General features: G+C 39.8%; 1 protein-coding gene across 2 annotated transcripts; it reads left to right on the top strand.

Annotated features, from left to right (window-relative positions):
• Positions 1–22091, top strand: srms (src-related kinase lacking C-terminal regulatory tyrosine and N-terminal myristylation sites). Of its 2 annotated transcripts, XM_088997566.1 has the most exons (9): positions 1401–1588; positions 5997–6075; positions 8011–8105; positions 9888–10054; positions 11220–11367; positions 13172–13330; positions 13530–13711; positions 19521–19677; positions 20286–22091. In XM_088997566.1, the coding sequence occupies exons 1-9, from the start codon at positions 1552–1554 to the stop codon at positions 20483–20485; spliced, it is 1224 nt and encodes a 407-aa protein (XP_088853692.1). In that variant the 5' UTR covers positions 1401–1551; the 3' UTR covers positions 20486–22091. The 2 variants fall into 2 exon arrangements, with proteins under 2 accessions (XP_088853684.1, XP_088853692.1); XM_088997558.1 differs by lacking the exon at positions 8011–8105 and having other exon boundaries at positions 1–1588; positions 5997–6118.
• Positions 22092–22173: the final 82 nt, after the last annotated feature.

The raw sequence follows: 22173 nt of genomic DNA, 5'->3' as shown, positions 1-22173 counted from the left end.
TGGCCTGTGATTAGCTGGCAACCTGTTCGCCGTGTCCCCAGCCTACTGCCAAAAAACAGCTTGGACAGGCTCCAGCATGCCCCGCTACCCTTGTGGGGAAAAGCGGATCACTAGCAGACAATTGATGGATGGATGGTTGGAGGCAAGAGTGCTTCATACAACAAACACAACAAAGAGGGTGCAGAAAGTGTTTAAGATTGAATGACTGTCTGTGTCACATGATTAGTTGTTTAGTTTTTGTTGTTTTGACTTCAAGATGGCGGAGCGAGAGTGGACGGCTTTACAGCAGGTACTGTATTTTGTTTCTCTATTTCTTTCCGCATATTGCACTAGTCATTCTGGCAGCAGTCCTAGCGTTTTAACAGTAACCAAAATGGTAACTTTTCATAGTGATTGAAAATACTCACGAGAGAAAAATGATGCACAGCCTTGTCAATCATTGATCTGTGAACTCGACAAACATTTTATTCTGTGCATGCTCTTAAAAAGGCTTCACAATTTCCGGGTATCACATGATCAACTCTCAGGTACCATTAATCAATGAAATTTCCCCAATCGTGTCTTTGCCTCACACGCATTTACACACGCACACTCAACACCGCACTTTTCCTCTTCCTTCCATAACTTTGCTGATGTGAAATGTAAATGTCTCTACTGCAAGACTAATAAATGCGAATCCAATCCAATGGATTCATTGGATTTTAGTTTTAGGGTAGAAAGATGACTGGAGACACGAGTGTTTCGAATGTTGTACATTTCAAGGCACCATTGGATGCTGGTTTCGTCACTCAAAATTGTATGCGACGTCACGCCCCAAAGTTCTCATTGTTTGTGCGGGCGATCGCGAGCCCGCGCACCTGTCAGGTGTCACGTACCCGAGAGCCAAAAATACATCAATAGAAGCGCGTTCACGCCGTCTTTCCTCGCGCGTTCAACTTTGTGCCCGGCAAGGCTTGTGTCAGCCGGTCCAGAACCTAGCGCGAGGCCGCCTCCTCGGAAGTCCTCGGCCGCTTCCGCATTCTCGCGGCGGCCCGCGTCCTGGCGCCCGACAGGGAAAAAAACCGGTCCGTCCGGCTTATCTGGAGCCCGCCGCTGCTGGCACGGAACAATGATTCATCCTCGCCGCACAGGAGAGCAGCACTGCGGGGCTGCTCCTTCTGGCCTGCGGTGGCTTGCAGTCAGCGGTTGAAGGACGGTCGTAAGATCGCGAGGTCATGGAGGGCTGCTGCCGCACCTGCATGCCATGTTTGAAGCGCCTCTGGGACTACATCTGGCCAGACTTCCACTACCCCAGCGTTCCGAACCATGTGATCGCTAATCGGGCCGCGCAAACCACCGAGATCCGGACGGTGTCGGGCGACATTCGCGTGCCGTCACCGAAGAAAAGGCCGGTGCAACTGTACGCGGCGCTCTTCGACTTCGAGGCCCGCAGTGATGACGAGCTGACGGTGAGGGAGGGCGACAAGCTTTCGGTGCTAGAGCAGCGAGGCAACTACGTGCTGGCCAAGAAACTGACCGGTTCGCCGGATTCCGGACTTATTCCTGCCAACTATGTGGCGGTACTGCAGGACGAGTTTGCCAAACACAAGTGAGTGCGCTGCGCCTAATGTATTTTCATTCAGATACCACCGTCTGCATAACGAGAACGAACTGATTTCAGGTCAGTTTTAAGCCTGTCTCAGCTACTCCATTGTGATTGAGTTGAACCAACATGAATAAGACACGAATTCTAAAGTGGAATTCAGCTCGAGAAAGTAGTTTTTCTGTCTATGTCCGTGTACAATTATTATTTTTATCTGTAAACCATTGACAACATAACTTCTGTATTCTCACAACATATTTCATTTAGACAAATTATTACAAGGAAATGTAAATTTGTCAAAATACCACAAAGGACATAATTTTGTTTTGCATTTGGTCCCATATTTTTACCCAAAAGCTGTATATCTTAAAGGACAACCGACACCTGCGGACAAGTTGTGTCCATAATTTGTAAAATCGCTTCAAATGACTTCTACTGAGTGTATTTTACAAAGATTCCACCGCATATAGCTATATTTTACATCTTACGACTCGCGCTGAATATTCAGGAAGTCTTGTTTCTGAGTTGTTGACAATTCCTGACGTCACGTCACGGAAGGAACGCCCCTGACCAAAAAAGGACGCACAATGCATTTTGCGGTACTCCGTTTGGTCTGAAAACTTCATGTTGATCCGTGTTGATGGCGAAATTAGCAGGAAAACACATAAATAACACGATGGTGAATCGTTGTGTGTTGCACCAAGACAACTATTTGATATTCCCTGACACAAATTCCCAGCAAACAAATCAGCCCATTTCCAACGGAGCTTGGGCACCATCTTCTGCATGTTCTGGGTGCTGCACATCAGTCCTCACGCCTCAAAAGGACCCGGAAAGACTTCTTTAATTCATTGCAAACATTTATGCTTTCCTCTTCAGAACTATTTGAATCATATTCATAACTGGATGAGTAACAAGAAAGCATCTTCTCCGAATCTGCCATTGTTTTGATTCTCGAGCAAGGCGAGACGTCTTGGCGTGACATCAAAAACAAGGGGGCGGGACCTTCTGAAACTGGCCACTTCCGGGTTCAATTTGAAGTAGTTTTTGGAAACTTTCAGTCATTTTTATTGGTGTTTTGCATTTGACTAAAAATATCATCCTGCGTGTTTTGGGTATTTTAGATGCTATGAAACGTTGTTCTGATGTCATTTAGGAAACAAAAAAGTGCTGTCCGTTGTCCTTTAAGCTTTATGTATTCAGGATCTTGGAGCCGATCCCTGATCAGTAAACCAATCATTAATTCAATCAGCAGGCGAACCAATCTATTTAAACATGTTTATACTGTACAGTTGACCCCTTCTATTCTCAGCGGACTGCCCACAAATAGCCAACTTTCATGTATATTTGCTCTTTGAAGGTTTTCCTAAAAGGCCCAAAACTTGCTGTTCATGAGATTTGGGTTAACAGAGCATCATGGGGTTAACATGTTTCACTTTTGGTTTGGTTTTTGTCACTTTAACATTTATTCTTGAAGAAGGTGTGGTGTCAACGAGGTTCAAAAAACACAGTTATATTACCACATGCCTTTTCTTGTGGTCACCTTATTTTTAGACATTTTATGACTATTTGACGCAGTAAGAGATTAGGACGAATAGGTTTTATTTATCATCTGAATTTCGAAAACCAATCTATTGTTGTCTAAAATCGCAGAAATCAAGTTGATGTACTGGAGCTGGTTTGCCCCAGCTGAGAACAGGATACAGTGAGACCTCAGCTTACGAACACCTTGCCTTACAAACTTTTCGGTTTACGAATGTCAAATGTATGAAAATTAAACCTTGGAATACGCACTACTTTTCGCGATACACACCCACCACGGCTGGCGGAGTGATCTTCGGCTCTGGTGGAGTGATCTTCGAATCTTCGGCGGAAGCACACGACCAAACAGCTCTCCAGCCGGCCCACCTTTCCACACCGCCTCTCTCTGAATTCACACGTAGATTGCCTCAGAGGAGCTATTTGCAGATAATTTTGCTATTATGGGACAGAAAAATACCGCACCACAGGCTTGTATTCAGCCAAAGAAGACACAAAACAAAATCACAGTCGAGGAGAAGTAGATTATTGAAAAACACGAACGAGGTGTGCGTTTGTGTGATTTAGTGGCCAGTACGGCTATGCTAAATCAACTATTGCTACCATTCTCCGTAACAGAGAAGCCATCAAAGGTGCGTCTGTTGCAAAAGGTGTTTCCGTGCTGTCAAAGCAACGGTCTCGGGCAATCGAAGAAGTTGAAAAACTTCTGTTAATTTGGATGAACGAAAAGCAGTTATCCGGCGACAGCATGAGTAAAGCAATTATATGCGAGAAAGCACGGCTAATTCACGCCGATATCGCCATGCGGAAACCTGGAATATCGGCGCTTATTGAGGATTTTAAAGCCAGCAACGGATGGTTCGAGAACATCTGAGGGCGAGGAGGAGGAGATGGCTGCAGCATCAAGTGAGCTCATCAAGGCAATGTTGGGAAAGTGGAATAATGTGCAGGCTTTTATCGAACAGTTCCATCCAGAAAAGACTGTGGCTATAAGAATCATCAACATGATGAACTATAATGTGATGCCTCAGCTTCGTAAGACCTTACAAGTCAGAAAACAACAGGTGTCAATTAAGAGGTTTTTAATCAGCAAAAATGATGAGGAGTCTCCAAAGAAGCAAAGAAGAGAAGCCACACCAGAGCTTGAGTTACCAACAGTCCTTATGGAAGGTGACTCTCCTTCCATAAGCCATCAACAACCATCACAAAGGTCAATAAAACTTTTTTTACCGTACAGTTTATTTCTTTAATTACAGTCCTCACGTAATGTGCCTCTTTTTCCAAACAGCAATTCCCTCTGACCTCCAACGCCATTCCATCAAGCCATCAATGACCATCACAAAGGTAAATAAAAACCAACTTCATTTTACAGTACAGTTTATTTCTTTAATTACAGTCCTTATGGAATGTGACTCTCTTTCCAAACAGCAATTTCGTCTGACCTCCGACCTCCAACGCCATTCCATCAAGCCATCAATGACCATCAAAAATGTAAATAAAGTGACTTTATTATACAGTGCAGTGTATTTCTTTCATTACAATGCAATAGCACATTTATTATACATAGAATAAGGTATGTTGTGTGTAGTTTTTTTTTAAGGCTTATTTAGGTGAAAATTATATTTTATGGAAACCTGGGAACGGATTCATCTGTGTAAGCTCTCAGTCGTACAGGAGTGGTCCATCGATGAGAAGGTTTCTTCAGCCGTCATCTGTACAAATTTGAAGGTTTCGGACGTTTCGCCTCCTATCCAAGAGGCTTCGTCAGCGAACTGACGAGTTCGCTGACGCTCTTGGATAGGAGGCGAAACGTCCGAAACCTTCAAATTTTGTACAGATGACGGCTGAAGAAACCTTCTGGGAACGGATTATTCTCATTTTAATGGTTTCCTATGGGAAACATTTGTTGGGATACACACTTTTTGCCTGACAGTGTCTGGGAACCAATTAAGTTCGTAAGCCAAGGTCTCACTGTATTTACATTTCGTTATTATAAACAGGGGCTCAAAAGTAATGTGACTTGAAATACGGCTGCTTTGTTGACGCTGACCTTGCTCTTATTTTAGGTGTTGGGCAGAACCGGTTTAACACTGGGAGAAAACCGATACATTACTACAACTCCTGCACTGAACCCACTGTTCAAATTGTTTAGATTTGATTGTATGCTCTTTATTATCATATGGCAATCTCTTATTGTGGAAGAAAAATGCATAGAAAATAACGTGAATACACTGTGAATAATCTCTCTCAGGGTGAAGTGTTGCACTGGTGTAAAAAGAACTGCGGTTGGACTCCTACATCTTTATATGTCAGAAAAACCAGAAACCAAAAGCAGAAAGAAACTTTTCATGCTCTCGCATTTTGGTGAAACTGTATTCCACATGTTTTATTGTTTGTGGAGTTTTTGTTTCAGAAATTGTTACAAGTACACACAGACATCAACACTTGATTTGGCACAAAGAAGCAGGTCAAACAAAAAAACTCTCTCAGAATGAAAATTTTCAATGAATTCGTCATGACTTGTTAGTTTTGATTTAGTCGGAGCGATACACCCACACTAATCGTTTTATACACACACATGCGTACACACACAAACATGTGATTCTCAGCTCAAAGCAAATGATCCCATAGCCACCAAGTTGAACTGTGCCGACCAGTTTAGTGTTTACATTCTCCCGTTTGTATGTTTTGCTAAATCTTGTTTCTTTATCTGCAACCTCTTTATCACATATTAGCACTTCCTTCCGTTGAGGATTTGAGGAGAGCAATGAGTGAGGAGGGATCAATTGTGTGAAGAAATGTCATTTTTGCACGTGATTCTCGGTGGTCACATCTGTCGTTGGCGCTAAAGTGGGGGATTACGGTGTGTGTGCAGGTGGTACTATGGCAACATCAACCGCATCAAAGCTGAGAAACTGCTGCTGGCCCCCCAAAACAAAGATGGCTGCTTCCTGGTACGCATCAGTGAAAGTCACAGTGATGAGTACACCATCTCAGGTGTGTGTGTGAGTGCGTTTGAATGAGACAGTTTATTTATGAGGGCGTGGGGGTTGCCGCAGCATTAAAAACAAAAAATATTTTTTTTAATCTTGTGACTTTTCTATTTCCCAGTTTCTGACCTACAGTATTTTCTTTGAAAACTATCAGTTTTTTGTCTCAAGAAAACACAATTTTGTTCCAAAATTCCAAAAAGACCCCAAATTTCCCTTGTAAAATTTAAAAAGGGATTCTACAGGTTTTTACTTGACTTTTAAAATGTTACATTTCAAAATCTTTTTTCACCCTACAGCTCACATATAACACAGGTACAATTTTATTCATTTTGTATTACTTCATACACTTTAGGTTTGGATTTATTTTCTATGCAATTGTAGTCTCTTTTCCTTGAGAAAAAACTTTTTTTGTGATTAAACTTTTTATTTAAATGTTCTTTATAAACAGTGAGAAAAGGGAAAACATGGTCATATGTTTATGTACATTGAACATCACCTGTTATGGACATCAAACAGAACATACATCACATAACCATCATGATAAAACGTTTTCCAATTCTTGACCTTCCGCATATGCAATGTCATGTTCACTGTGCCATATGAGAATGAAAAATAAAATAAAAATAAGAAATATAATAATAATAATAATAATACAGTAAAGTCTCGTTATATCGATAGTACTGCATATTGATAGTACTGCATATTACAATACTATTTTCATTTCCCGGCAAATTTCTAGTCTTTTGTAGAATTAGTTCCATTTAGTACGACACCGGGTTATTACGATAATCCGGTTACTACGATGCCCTTTTCATCTACCACCAGCCATTTTGCTCTGCTTACATCGATACAAAAGCAGCTTAAGCTGAATCGATATTTGCTTTAGGGTTTCTATACAGTACCACCAATAGCGATATCTGTATTGGTCATACCGTTGGTCACATGACCAGCTTCCGTGTCTTGCACAGCGTAGCAGAGCTGCAATAGCATCTGAAACATACTGTAGTTTTCTTATACAGTATACAACTGTTCAACACCAATTTCAACCATGGGGAAACGTAAGAATTCTGACCTCGGAACGAAGTACAAGGCAATAGTGGCGAGGAGAATCCAACAAGGAGCAAATCCTCTATCGCGAAAGAGTTCGACGTGCCGCAGAATATTTTATCAATGTAAGTAATGTAAATATTGCAGTTTTTGTTTTGTATACATGCATTTAATTGTGTTGTATTCAGATATCTTTATCGCTTGCAATAATCACTGTTTTTCATACAGTATGTACATGCTGGCATTCATGTTTTCTCTTGTGTGTATAGAACAATGTCGACTGCTACTCAGTCACGATTGCAAAAGTGTGTTGTGAAAATAATAAATGTTTTTATTTAGTGCAGAAGTTTATTTTTCACTTCACTACAGTACAAAAGCATGCTAGATACGCAATCCATGAACTCAAGGTGAAAATTACATGCCATATCAAAGATCCCCCATTTATTGCCCCCTTTTAATGCAGTCCATCGCAGAATCGGATATATCGATAGTCCGGTTACATTGATATTTTTTCCAACTCTCGAATATCGATATAACAAGACTTTACTGTAACAATAATGAACAAAATTAAACTAACTTGAATGGATTGGGGTCATTAGGGTACCTTAACTATCTTTACAAGCACCTAGGTTGCTGTAATTCTTTTCCAGGTATATCCAGAAACAAAAGATTTTATTTAAAAAAGACTCTGACAATACCGTCAACTACACCTCACATATAATACAAGTAAAATGTTATTTATGTTATATTACTTCATACACTTTAGGTTTTGATTTACTTTCAACTCCCACTATTGGCCTTTTGTTGATTGTAATGGGTTCCATTCGTGCACCACTGGGTTCAATTTAGGCCTCCATTGTGGTCCTTGCATGTTCTTCCTCTGCCTGCATCGGGTTTTCATTCGGGTACTACAGCTTCCTCCCACATTCCAACAAGCATATGTGGTAGGTTAATTACTCACTGTAATTTTCCTAAGGTGTAATTGTGGGTGTAAATGTTTTTTTCTCTATGTGCCCTGTGATTGACTGGCAACCGGTTCAGTTTGCCCCCCGCCTACTCCCTGAAGAAATCTAGGAGAGGTTCAAGTACACCTGCTACCCTTATGGAGATAAAACTGTTTTGTGTGTGCGTGTGTGTGCGTGTGTGTGTGCGTGTGTGTGTGTGCGTGTGTGTGTGTGTGTGTGTGTGTGTGTGTGTGTGTGTGTGTGTGTGTGTGTGCGCGCGTGCGCACGCATGTGTGTGTGTATGTGTGTGTGTGTGCGCGCGCGTGTAGGGGGCCTGTGTGCATGTGTGTGTCGATCTATCTATTGACAGATGGATAGATCGCTTACCTGCTCATTTTAAGAAAATGATTGGTTGTTACCTATGCCCTAAAGCAGGGGTGTCAGTCATTTTTTTGCTGCGGGCCACATTGTAGTTATGGTTTCCTCTCGAGGGCCATCATGAAGCCATTAGAATGTTTAATCCCCTCCACATATTACAAGTTAGAGCGCACAACAAATTAATGAATAACTCGTTTTCAAATCTGAAGTGAAAAATAATGACTGTTATTGTGGTTTACATCCAAAAATATGAAATTTTGGTTAGGATTTTAGCAAGCATCATGGAATTTCACAAGTTTGATTTACTTTTGCGGGCCGAAAAAAAAGATGTGGAGGGCCGGATTTGGCCCCCGGGCCTTGACTTTGACACCTGTGCCCTCAAGTGACAAAATGACTGCTCCTTTAGGTGTTTAAAAAAAGATGGATTTTGCTGCTTTTACTCACGTTCTACAGGTCCAATATTACATTTCATGCTGTGACTAGTGGAGGCGGATAGATCAAATTCAAAAAATATTTGGTTTGACTTAACTCATTCACTGCCAGACGATGTGGAAAAATGTGTCCACTTCAGTGCCAAGGTTTTTGTCATTGTCACTTGAATTCCAGGACCCACAGAATATTGAGTTTTAGGACTGCCTGAACATTGAATACAGCGTTGGACACTTTAGACTCTCTTCTTTCATCAGAAAAAAAGAGTTAATTCCTAAATTATATGGTCTGGAGTTATATGAGCTTGAAATGAGTGCGGCTGTCCAAAATACAATGCAATATTGGTTTATATAGCGCTTTAGCAACAGCCGAAGCTGGAACAAAGCACTAAAACAGAAAAAAAGGGAAATGCTGCCCCTTTGTGTAAAAGAAAAAACCCTGCCAGAGGCCATGGCCAGCGCTTCATCTGCACCCAAGCATGAAAAAACTAAACCCAAACAAATTCGGGAAATTTCAATTCCTGAATAAATTTGTGAATGGCTGTAAATGAGTTAATTTAATTTAAGAAATATATTCTCTCCAAAGTGATTATCTTACTATGAGCCCTTTGTAATAATCTGCAGCCAAGAAGTTGTTCTTCATTTCAAAACAGGTGTTTACCCTGTATTACATCATTCTCATAGATTGTTTATATTTTCAAAATGATCATTTCTATAGATTTTTTCTCGGTTATTGTAATTTGTATTTTCCCCCCTCAAAATAACCCCACTTGAAAACAAATGTGTTTATTTTCACCAGTGCCCCCTCTTTTTCCTCCATCACATCTCTTTTCAGTGTTGGGGAAGCAGTCCATATACAGTATCTTCATATTCCCAAAAAGTTGTACATGCGATGGCTTTTGTGATGGATATTGAAAACACTTTTCCTCTTCTATCGATGTGTGTATTAAACTTCATTATTTCTTCACTCTTCCAGCTCGGAGTGAGGGGAAGGTGTTCCACTTCCGTGTGCAGCGCTCCTCCATTGGCGCCTATTTTGTGTCCGACAAGATCTCCTTCGCGACGCTGGGCGAGCTGGTCTCATACTATCAAAAGAACCCTCGCAGTTTGGGCGTGCTGCTGGTGGAACCTTGTGTTCAGCAGGTAAAGCTTCATACAGGCGAATATTAATACACATGCTATTCATTACCATTGCACACCACATGCCGATGAGCTGTTATAAGCTGACCATGTTGCTTACTTGGGATTCATTCGTTTTGTTTAGTTTTTTTTTTTTTTTTTTTTCATTTTTATCCTCCAATTTTTTTTTAACAAAAAATAATGTTTGCTTTATATTTCAATGGTGATGTTTCTTTTAGAAAAAATGTCTTATTTTCAACATATTTTTAGGTATATGTATTTTTTGGGTGGGGATACAAGTACATCTCATCTCATCACATTTCAACCGTTTTCAGAAACCTCATACACCCCCCCCCAAAAATAACATTCTTGTACATTGTGTTTTTGTGTTCCGTTTATTTTTTTTTTTAATAAAATGTGATTTTTGTCGAACTACATTTTTTCTCAAAAAAAAAAAATACGAATTTATTCTTAGACTGTTCACCGTCAAAATGTAATTTCAACAATTTTCCCTGAAAATATTTTTTGGAGGAAAAAACACATTTCTTGTATTTATTCTTGAAGAAATGAGTGATTATTTCAAAACCGATTGTCTTGATTATTTTGGTTACCGTCCACCGTTCTTTTTGCAGTATCGCAGCATTAATTATATACAACATATGTACAATATTGTAATGCAGTAACAAGAATTGTAATGGATTAAAACGGTCTTAAATGTGCCAATTCTCAAGAATTTCAATGAAGTGTGCTTGTTTATGTAAACAAGCTGACACAGTGTGACATTCTTCTTGATAAATGTGTTTTCCTTTTTATGGTTGACAAATGTTATTTAAGAGTTAATATTTCAGTCCTTTGTCATTCCCATATGACCATTTTATGTTTGTTTTTTTATACATATACATTGTGTTGACTTCGCAAATGTCAACCGCTTTCACCATTGATCGTTTTTGTGGTACACTAATAATAAAAGATGATCACGAAACGTCGTCTGGCTTGTTTTCTTCACCAGTGGCAAATAAACAAACTTTTTTTCTTGTTTATCCTCATCATCTGTGGAGAGGCTGCATTTACTCAAGCGTGTCCTTGAGAGTTCCTCTGAGAAGAAACAGAATGGAACCTGGCGTGTTGACACACATGCACCCATACACATGCGTCTTGTGGCATGTACTCACATGCTTGTGCTCCGCAGCGGGAGATTTACGACATGGAGCCTTGGGAGAGGCCACGTGAAGAGTTCAAATTGCATCGCAAGTTGGGAGAAGGGCACTTTGGAGAAGTGTGGGAGGCTCTGTGGACCACCGAGAACAAGCGAGTGGCGATTAAGATGCTCAAACAAGGTACAACACCGCAATAAATGGTACGCTACTCATACATTCACTGGAGGTTTCTCGAAGGGAGACTATGCAGTTGAAGCTCACAAACGACATTGTTGTGAGTGTTTGTCTTGGAGTGGCGGAGCTAAGTGGTGGCCGCGCTCACCACGGTGTACTCTGCCACCCCTCTGTCCAGGGCAATGACTGGTGAATTGATGAATGTCATTCTGTGCTGCAGATAATTCGTTCTGCCTACCCTTACGAAACGAAAACATATTGCAATACATTGGAAGGTATCATGCAATACATGAAATAATATATTTTAATACGGTATATGAGATTTTGTATTGTGTTTTCTAATATGTATAAATCAATATATGCATATACCATATATGTGTATATATTGGTAAATATACAGTATTTAAAAAAGCGTTGCAATTGAGACCAAAAATTGGCACTATATTTTTCACATGAAATGATCTGTCGTAATATATTTCAATATATATATAGAGAGATTTAATCCGACAAAAATGTTTAGAAATTTATTTTTTCCTTGTATTGTCCTATGTCTTGTCATGTTCAAATAAATTAAACAAAAGTGTATAAAATAGTTTTTGAAGAAAGTACCATGTCAAAAACAATTTTTTTTGGGAGTCTACAAAATTACCATACAGCACATGTGTCAAAGTCAAGGCCCGGGGGCCAAATCTGGTCCGCCACATCATTGTATTCGGCCCGTGAAAGCAAATGAAGCTTGTGAAATTCCATGATGCTTGCTAAAGTCCAAACTAAAACTTCAAATTGTCCCATAGAAACCATAATAACAGTCATTATTTTTTACTTCAAATTTGAAAACTAGTTATTCATTGATCTGTGCGCCCTGTATGGAATATGTGGAGGAGATGAAACAGTCTAATAGTTTCCTCAAATTCATAACGGCCCTCGAGAGGAAAACGAAACTACAATGTCACCCGTGGCAAAAAATGAGTTTGACACCCCTGCCATACAGTATACTTTGCCGTGACATTTTCAATCCTCCACACTGGATCTTGGAGGAATCACATGCATGCATAGAGGTTAAATGTTGGCAGATCAATGAGCATACATTTTCTCCCAAGTGCCTCTGGGTGTAACTTTCACAGCAGTTATAACATCTTTATTGACTTTTTCTCTATATCAGTGGTTCTTAACTTTTTTAGTATTCATTGGTTTCTGTCGACACGATTCAAAAGTGATAATGTCGTACAAAATGAAAAGTTCAGTTATTTCTTGAAATTTGTGTTACTTTTTTCTGTATCTAATAAATGCCTTGAATGTGTAAAAAAATATATACCAGTAAATACTTTTTCACTCATGAAGGGTTCGGTGACCCAACCAGTGCACATGCACTGGTGCATATGCACTGGTTATTAAATACAGAAAAAAGTAACACAAATTTCAAGAAATAACTGAACTTTTCATTTTGTACGACATTATCACTTTTGAATCGTGTCGACAGAAACCAATGAATACGATTTCAGTTGAGTTTGAAAATGTTTCCACAAATTAACACCTACAACAGAAACAAACCTTTGCTTCCTATTTGTTCATGTTTGCGGATTTTTATTTTGTTATTTTTCTTAGGCGCATGTCCCTTAAATCAGCAACTTCAACTAATTTCTAATAGCTTCTTGGTATTGTGGTAATATCAGATGAGAGAAAAATTATCCCGCTTTTGTTTAAGTCTCGCTATAATGTTCACCTTTTGTGGGTTGGTACTGAACATACCTTTACAGTATAAATTGGAATTTACAATGTAAATGTCTTTTTTTTCTTTGATGATTCTCAGAGGACACCAAACAGGATGAGTTTGTGAAGGAGGTGCAGGCACTGAAGAGCCTCCACCATCCTAAGCTGATCCAGCTGCTGGCCATGTGCTCCAGAGGAGAACCAGTCTACATTGTCACTGAGCTGATGAGCAAAGGAAGCCTCAAGTCCTACCTGGCCTGTGAGTTTCTAAAAAAAGGCTGTCATGTTTCATTTGTGGGCACTTAGCGGAAATATAAGTCACCTTCGTTTACATCAAGTTCTCTCAAATGTTGTTGATTAACACAACGTTAGCTCCAGCTGGGGCTTAAAATTTCGCTGACATTTTATAACAAGGTTCAATTCAGCGTTAATTGAAAATTGTGCCGGTGTGTGTCTAGCTGCAGAAGGCCAGGTGCTGACCTCAGCTCACCTCATCTTTATGGGCAGTCAGGTGGCTGAGGGAATGGCCTATCTGGAAGACCGGAACATCGTCCACAGAGACTTGGCGGCTAGAAACATCCTGGTGGGAGAGGACCTGGTTTGCAAAGTGGCAGATTTTGGGCTGGCTCGTATTATCAAGGTCTGTGCGTGTCACTTGGTGCGTGCCAAGTAAAAAATGAAGTAAAGTCAAGTACCGGTAAAGTACCGTATTTTCTAGTGTATAAGCAGTGTTTGAAATAACGTCTGCCCGCAGGCCCGGGGCGTACAACTTTTACGTCGGGCGTACAACTTTCAAAATGTCTCGGCCCGGGTGGCCGACAACTTCAAGGGAAAAAAGTTTTTTTTTCCTTCAAATCCAACTTTTCAATCAAACGTTTTTATTCAATAAAGCAAAAGCTACAAGCAAACTGCTACAAGCCACGTGGACCCCTCTTTCTAAGCGGCTTTCAAAACGCTCAAGTACACTTTTGATTGGCTGCCAGTGCTGAGTATGCAAATTGCCAAACGGTTTGGCAATTTGCAGAAAGAGGAGTCCATGTGGCTTGTAGCAGACAACGCAACGCAAACATTGCATTATGCACCATGACGACAAACGACAACGGGAGCAAAATCTTCAGCAAGGGATATTTACCATAAATTAAGCAAGGGAGTATTTCTGGTAGGTACTTCCTTAATTTAAAAATCCTTTATACTTGGCAAAAATGTTTTTTTTTTTTTTTTTTTTTTTTTTAGCGATTAGTCGTCTTATTGTGTTTCAAGTTGTGAAAAATGGGGCAGGCCACTTTATGGCCCTGCAGGCAACTTTTCAGAGTTGTCTGCTAACTTTTTGCCATGAGTTTCAGACACTGGTATAAGGCGCACATAAAAGCGTTGATTTTCTTCAAAAGATGACCCTATGCCTTATATGCAGGTGCGCCTTATATGTGAAGTGATGTTGAGCCAAGCCAGGTCTCGCAACTCCTGTCAGCAGCCACCAACTCCATTTCCACCTGTAGAATAAGTAGTGCGTAATCCCAGCCTCTACTGGGCCGCCTTATAATGTGCTGTGCCTTATATTTCTAAAACTTTTGTATGTTTACTACAGGGGTCGGGAACCGTTTTGACTAAGAGAGCAATAAAAGTAAAATATTTAGAAATGTTTTGAAGTGAGAGCCACAACACGCTCGTGCGCATGTGCGCACGCAAGCACACACACACACACACACACACACACACACACACGCACACACATGCACGCGCGGCTACTTTTCAACACAATGTCAGAATGTATTATTTAAAACAACTTTGTGATAGTACTCACCGGCGAAGTTACTGCTAGCTAGTCTGCACATGGCTCATTAGCTTCCACACTTGCTATGCAACATACTTCTCACGGAAGTATATTGATGGTCACGTTAACATGGGGCTTGTTAAAATGTCACTGACATTCGACTGTTTCATCGATGGTATTGTTTCATTGCAAATTAGAATCCGAACCTTTTCTCTCCACAAAGGTGAATCCTCCAGTGCATTCAAACTGAAGTGTACTTTATTTTTACTCGTCGGGATCATTTAAAGGGCCGTTTACCTGTTTCAACTGACGGCCAGTATCATCCAAAGAAAATTGTGCTTTCCGCCAACCTAGGTCAGTGTCATCCAATCAAATTTGCGCTTTCCACCAACTGCAGCCCCAACAGAAAACAGAAAAAAGCGAGAATATGTATTTTGATTTATCGGCGAGCCATATGCAATCATAAAAAGAGCCAAATATGGCTCGCGAGCCATCGGTTCCCGACCCCATATTTACTATATATATGATAGGGATTTGGAAAACCTTTTTCATTCATTGAAGGTGCGCCTTATAGTCCGGTGTGCCTTATATATGGAAAAGGTTTGAAAATACACCATTCCTTGGAGGTGTGCTTTATACTCGTCGTCTGGCTTGTTTTCTTCACCAGTGGCAAATAAACAAACTTTTTTTCTTGTTTATCCTCATCATCTGTGGAGAGGCTGCATTTACTCAAGCGTGTCCTTGAGAGTTCCTCTGAGAAGAAACAGAATGGAACCTGGCGTGTTGACACACATGCACCCATACACATGCGTCTTGTGGCATGTACTCACATGCTTGTGCTCCGCAGCGGGAGATTTACGACATGGAGCCTTGGGAGAGGCCACGTGAAGAGTTCAAATTGCATCGCAAGTTGGGAGAAGGGCACTTTGGAGAAGTGTGGGAGGCTCTGTGGACCACCGAGAACAAGCGAGTGGCGATTAAGATGCTCAAACAAGGTACAACACCGCAATAAATGGTACGCTACTCATACATTCACTGGAGGTTTCTCGAAGGGAGACTATGCAGTTGAAGCTCACAAACGACATTGTTGTGAGTGTTTGTCTTGGAGTGGCGGAGCTAAGTGGTGGCCGCGCTCACCACGGTGTACTCTGCCACCCCTCTGTCCAGGGCAATGACTGGTGAATTGATGAATGTCATTCTGTGCTGCAGATAATTCGTTCTGCCTACCCTTACGAAACGAAAACATATTGCAATACATTGGAAGGTATCATGCAATACATGAAATAATATATTTTAATACGGTATATGAGATTTTGTATTGTGTTTTCTAATATGTATAAATCAATATATGCATATACCATATATGTGTATATATTGGTAAATATACAGTATTTAAAAAAGCGTTGCAATTGAGACCAAAAATTGGCACTATATTTTTCACATGAAATGATCTGTCGTAATATATTTCAATATATATATAGAGAGATTTAATCCGACAAAAATGTTTAGAAATTTATTTTTTCCTTGTATTGTCCTATGTCTTGTCATGTTCAAATAAATTAAACAAAAGTGTATAAAATAGTTTTTGAAGAAAGTACCATGTCAAAAACAATTTTTTTGGGAGTCTACAAAATTACCATACAGCACATGTGTCAAAGTCAAGGCCCGGGGGCCAAATCTGGTCCGCCACATCATTGTATTCGGCCCGTGAAAGCAAATGAAGCTTGTGAAATTCCATGATGCTTGCTAAAGTCCAAACTAAAACTTCAAATTGTCCCATAGAAACCATAATAACAGTCATTATTTTTTACTTCAAATTTAAAAACTAGTTATTCATTGATCTGTGCGCCCTGTATGGAATATGTGGAGGAGATGAAACAGTCTAATAGTTTCCTCAAATTCATAACGGCCCTCGAGAGGAAAACGAAACTACAATGTCACCCGTGGCAAAAAATGAGTTTGACACCCCTGCCATACAGTATACTTTGCCGTGACATTTTCAATCCTCCACACTGGATCTTGGAGGAATCACATGCATGCATAGAGGTTAAATGTTGGCAGATCAATGAGCATACATTTTCTCCCAAGTGCCTCTGGGTGTAACTTTCACAGCAGTTATAACATCTTTATTGACTTTTTCAAAATCTTCAGCAAGGGATATTTACCATAAATTAAGCAAGGGAGTATTTCTGGTAGGTACTTCCTTAATTTAAAAATCCTTTATACTTGGCAAAAATGTTTTTTTTTTTTTTTTTTTTTTTTTTAGCGATTAGTCGTCTTATTGTGTTTCAAGTTGTGAAAAATGGGGCAGGCCACTTTATGGCCCTGCAGGCAACTTTTCAGAGTTGTCTGCTAACTTTTTGCCATGAGTTTCAGACACTGGTATAAGGCGCACATAAAAGCGTTGATTTTCTTCAAAAGATGACCCTATGCCTTATATGCAGGTGCGCCTTATATGTGAAGTGATGTTGAGCCAAGCCAGGTCTCGCAACTCCTGTCAGCAGCCACCAACTCCATTTCCACCTGTAGAATAAGTAGTGCGTAATCCCAGCCTCTACTGGGCCGCCTTATAATGTGCTGTGCCTTATATTTCTAAAACTTTTGTATGTTTACTACAGGGGTCGGGAACCGTTTTGACTAAGAGAGCAATAAAAGTAAAATATTTAGAAATGTTTTGAAGTGAGAGCCACAACACGCTCGTGCGCATGTGCGCACGCAAGCACACACACACACACACACACACGCACACACATGCACGCGCGGCTACTTTTCAACACAATGTCAGAATGTATTATTTAAAACAACTTTGTGATAGTACTCACCGGCGAAGTTACTGCTAGCTAGTCTGCACATGGCTCATTAGCTTCCACACTTGCTATGCAACATACTTCTCACGGAAGTATATTGATGGTCACGTTAACATGGGGCTTGTTAAAATGTCACTGACATTCGACTGTTTCATCGATGGTATTGTTTCATTGCAAATTAGAATCCGAACCTTTTCTCTCCACAAAGGTGAATCCTCCAGTGCATTCAAACTGAAGTGTACTTTATTTTTACTCGTCGGGATCATTTAAAGGGCCATTTACCTGTTTCAACTGACGGCCAGTATCATCCAAAGAAAATTGTGCTTTCTGCCAACATAGGTCAGTGTCATCCAATCAAATTTGCACTTTCCACCAACTGCAGCCCCAACAGAAAACAGAAAAAAGCGAGAATATGTATTTTGATTTATCGGCGAGCCATATGCAATCATAAAAAGAGCCAAATATGGCTCGCGAGCCATCGGTTCCCGACCCCATATTTACTATATATATGATAGGGATTTGGAAAACCTTTTTCATTCATTGAAGATGCGCCTTATAGTCCGGTGTGCCTTATATATGGAAAAGGTTTGAAAATACACCATTCCTTGGAGGTGTGCTTTATACTCCGATGCACCTTATACAAAGGAAAATTTGGTATATTATTTTTATTTAACATGAAATAAAGACACTTTTTTGATTTTACAAAATTACAGTTTTTTGTAAAAAAAGGAGTCAATGGATTTCTTCTAACATAAATGGCTACTGCTTTTATACCTTTTACTCCAATCCGCTTTATACACCAGAAAATACGGTATATCATAAACAATCCAAATACAATCAAATTGTCTCAATTTCACCTGATGTTCTAAGAATTTTCCTAATTTTTGCTACATTCAATCCTTGTCAGTTTGCAAAATATACATATACATTTATTTAAAATATTTATTTTTTTCTGAATATAAAATACTGCTTGTCGAGTATATAATTGATGGCAAAGTAATCCTTATCCTTAGTGAGGCACTTGGTATCATGTGCATTACCAGATGATCAGATTTTACCATCTCTTGAAAAATTATCCACTTTCGTCCGCTATCTTACTCATACAGTGAGACCTCAATTTACGAACTTAATTGGTTCCCAGACAGAGTGTGTAAGGCGAAAAGTGTGTATCTCAAAAAAAAAAAAAAAAAATCCCATAGGAAACCATTAAAATGGGAATAATCCGTTCCCGGGTTTCCATAAAATATACTTTTCAACTAAATAAGCCTTAAAACTACACACAACATACCATATTCTATGTATAATAAATGTCCTATTGTATTGTAATGAAAGAAATACACTGCATTGTATCATAAAGTCACTTTATTTACATTTGTGATGGTCATTTATGGCTTGATGGAATGGCGTTGGAGGTCGAAGGTCAAAGGGAATTGCTGTTTGGAAAGAGAGGCGCATTACACGAGGACTGTAATTAAAGAAATGAACTGTGCTGTAAAATAAAGTTTTATTTACCTTTTTGATGGTCGTTGATGGCTTATGGAAGGCGAGTCACCTTCCATAAGGACTGTTGGTAACTTAACCTCTGATGCTGTTCGGTCGTGTGCTTCCGCCGAAGATCACTCCGCCAGCCGTGGTGGATGTGTATTATGAAAATAGTGTTTATTATAAGGTTTAATTTTCATAAATTTGATGTTTGTAATACGAAAAGTTTGTAAGATAAGGTGTTTGTAAGTTGAAGTCTCACTGTACTCTCAAACACAATAGGCATAATAGAACATTTAGCATCTCGCTGGCAGAGTTTTAAATAGGGATGTGGTATACAACTTCCATGTTCCACAGAAAATGTTGCTAACTTTTGCATTATTTTCCAGGACAGTGTGTACACAGCCAGCCGGACCACCAAGATACCTGTGCGGTGGACAGCACCGGAGGCAGCCATTCACCAGAAGTTCTCTGTCAAGTCAGACGTGTGGTCCTTTGGCATTCTGCTTTACGAGATGATGTCACGCGGGAAAATGCCCTACGAAGGTATCGTGTAGCATCTAAATATTCAACACACATTTCCCATTTGATACTGTGCGAAATGTGATACTGTGACTTGTCACAAAAAAACTCAATATTTGAGGAATATAATTAACTATTTCCCTGCCAGATGTGCAAAAATGTGTCCAGTGCCAGGGTCATTGTCACTTGAATTCCAGGCCCACAGAATATTGAGTTTTAGGACTACATACATACATATTGGTTTATATAGCGCTTTAACAACAGGTAAAGCCGGTACAAAGTGCTAACATGGAAAAAAAGGGAAATGCTGCCCCCCTGTGGAAAAGAAAAAAAGCACCAGAGGCAATGGCCAGCGCTTTATCGGCATCCAAGCATGAAAAAAACAAGACCCAGACATGGTGCTCTACGCCATGTTTTCAATTGGCAATGAATGAGTTAATTTTTCTTTACACATTTATCAATTCAACTCTACAAGAACCCAAGAGACGACTTGTGTCATCAAGAAGTTTTATATAATAAATAATTCCCCTTTGGGTGGCCTCAGCATGGCCACAAAGTTAACGGTTTTGAAAATATACCGATTTTAGTCTCATGAAATTTTCTCCCATTCCATTATTGTGACATTTTTTCAGGCAAAAACAACAAGCAGGTGTTGGACTTGCTGTCATCTGGTGCTCGCCTGGCGTGTCCGAGCAGATGTCCTCACAACATCTACCGCATCATGATGGACTGTTGGGCGGGCGAACCTTCCAAGAGGCCTTCCTTCCATGCTTTACACAGCCAGCTGGACTCCATTTATGCTCGTATCTACTTCAAAACCATCGAAGTGTGACCCCGTGATGGACAATGGGGGTACAATATCGTCGCCATGGACGCTGACAAAAACGGTCTGTTGTGAAGGAAGCCATATGGAATTCTTCACTGAGCCACGACCGTTTCTTCAATGACGACTGCAGGCCACAGGCGCTATGTGCAATAATGATGTGCTGGCTGATGTCTAGCCATATTAACTGCCTGACATAAGCTAATCTTTTTGTCCAAAAGTAATCTCCGATCTTTTTCTTAAAGCAAGACGGGATGTTGGTGATTCGTCAGTGGAGATGGAATTCCATTTTGGTCATTAGCTTTAGCATTGTCATTTGTTCAGAACAAATGTGAGACCCTGAAAGTGTTCAGACTTGCAGTCATTGCTAAAGTACTTTGCACTGACGGTTGGTGGGCAAAATATGACTTAAGAAAAAAAGTATTAATCTGGCCCTCTGAGCAATTGCATTATCATATTTTGGAGGGGCGGGGATAATTTACACCCCCCTAAAATAAAATGCATTAACGTATATAATGCTGTAGTACAATACAATACAAAACATCCAAATTTATATAGCGCTTACACAACAGCTGTAACAAAGCGCTTCACATAATAGTCAACACAAAGCAAAATAATAAACACAACAGGAACATAACAACATTGACAGTTGTGCCCACTTAACAACTTTCCCCATGTACTCTCATGTTTGAGTACAAGACAGACACTTTATTACATGAAGCTGTTCCAGATGAAACAGGAGAAGATGAAATTCTTCTTTTCACCAGTGGATCAGACGTCATGGTGTCATGTGCACGTCTGCTACAAACTAAGTTTTGAAAGCAAACATGCCGCAGTAGCATCAAATATAGTTGCTATTATTTATATCTATTGTCTCTTCAAATAACAACATTCTCAGTTGCAAAAATCCACAATGTATGCCCCTTAGGATGTTTACAGTTACCGATATTCATAATTTGAGCTGTAAAAACATTTTATTTAATATATATTTTTTACTGATTTCACTTTGAAATTGGAGTTTCACATAATCCTCTCTCGATTTCTATAAATTATGATGACGATTATTTTTTTTTGGTACTAATTCCTAATGTCACCTTGTTTTCACCCAAAGGTGTTTTAGACATTCAAACCATGCAGGATAGGGGCTACCAGGGACAAGAGTTAGTGCCCCCTGCTTTTGCACATCAGGTTTTCCAAATAATAAAAATAAATTGAACTGGTTACCAGCCAAATGCAGGGCACACATTGAAAAACAAACATTCACAGCCACTATAATACTTGGCACAATTTAGATTATGAATTTGCACTACGTTAGGAAACTCAATTGTGCCAAATGTGATACAAAATTTTAGCCAACTAGGTTAAGTCATCAATTACAACTCTTGGTTATATCTGTCTTGTGCCATCTTTTATTGGTCAAATTAAATCACATCAATAGGTGATAATCTCAAAAATCCAAGGTGCTGAATTTTTTTTTTAATCTGTGTCAAAAATATATTCAAGACCACATCGATGAAAAGGTCTCTTCAGCCGTCATCTGTGCTTCTTTTAAGGTGTCGGACGTTTCACTTCTTATCCAAGAGGCTTCGTCAGGGAGCTAAATTTTACCGGTTGCTCTGGCCCTATATATATATATATATATATATATATATATATATATATATATGTGTGTGTGTGTGTGTGTGTGTGTGTGTGTG

Source organism: Hippocampus bargibanti, linkage group LG01, assembly GCF_051943395.1.
Source record: "Hippocampus bargibanti isolate YZ-2025 linkage group LG01, ASM5194339v1, whole genome shotgun sequence".
NCBI classification, from domain to species: domain Eukaryota; kingdom Metazoa; phylum Chordata; class Actinopteri; order Syngnathiformes; family Syngnathidae; genus Hippocampus; species Hippocampus bargibanti.
This window is presented reverse-complemented; position numbering and strand designations above follow the sequence as displayed.

Coding starts and splice junctions, on each gene's coding strand:
- srms (XM_088997558.1), top strand. CDS start 1,215: ATGGAGGGCTGCTGCCGCACCTGCATGCCATGTTTGAAGCGCCTCTGG. Junction 6,119..9,887: donor TGATGAGTACACCATCTCAG/GTGTGTGTGTGA, acceptor TCACTCTTCCAG/CTCGGAGTGAGGGGAAGGTG. Junction 13,331..13,529: donor CCTCAAGTCCTACCTGGCCT/GTGAGTTTCTAA, acceptor GTGTGTGTCTAG/CTGCAGAAGGCCAGGTGCTG.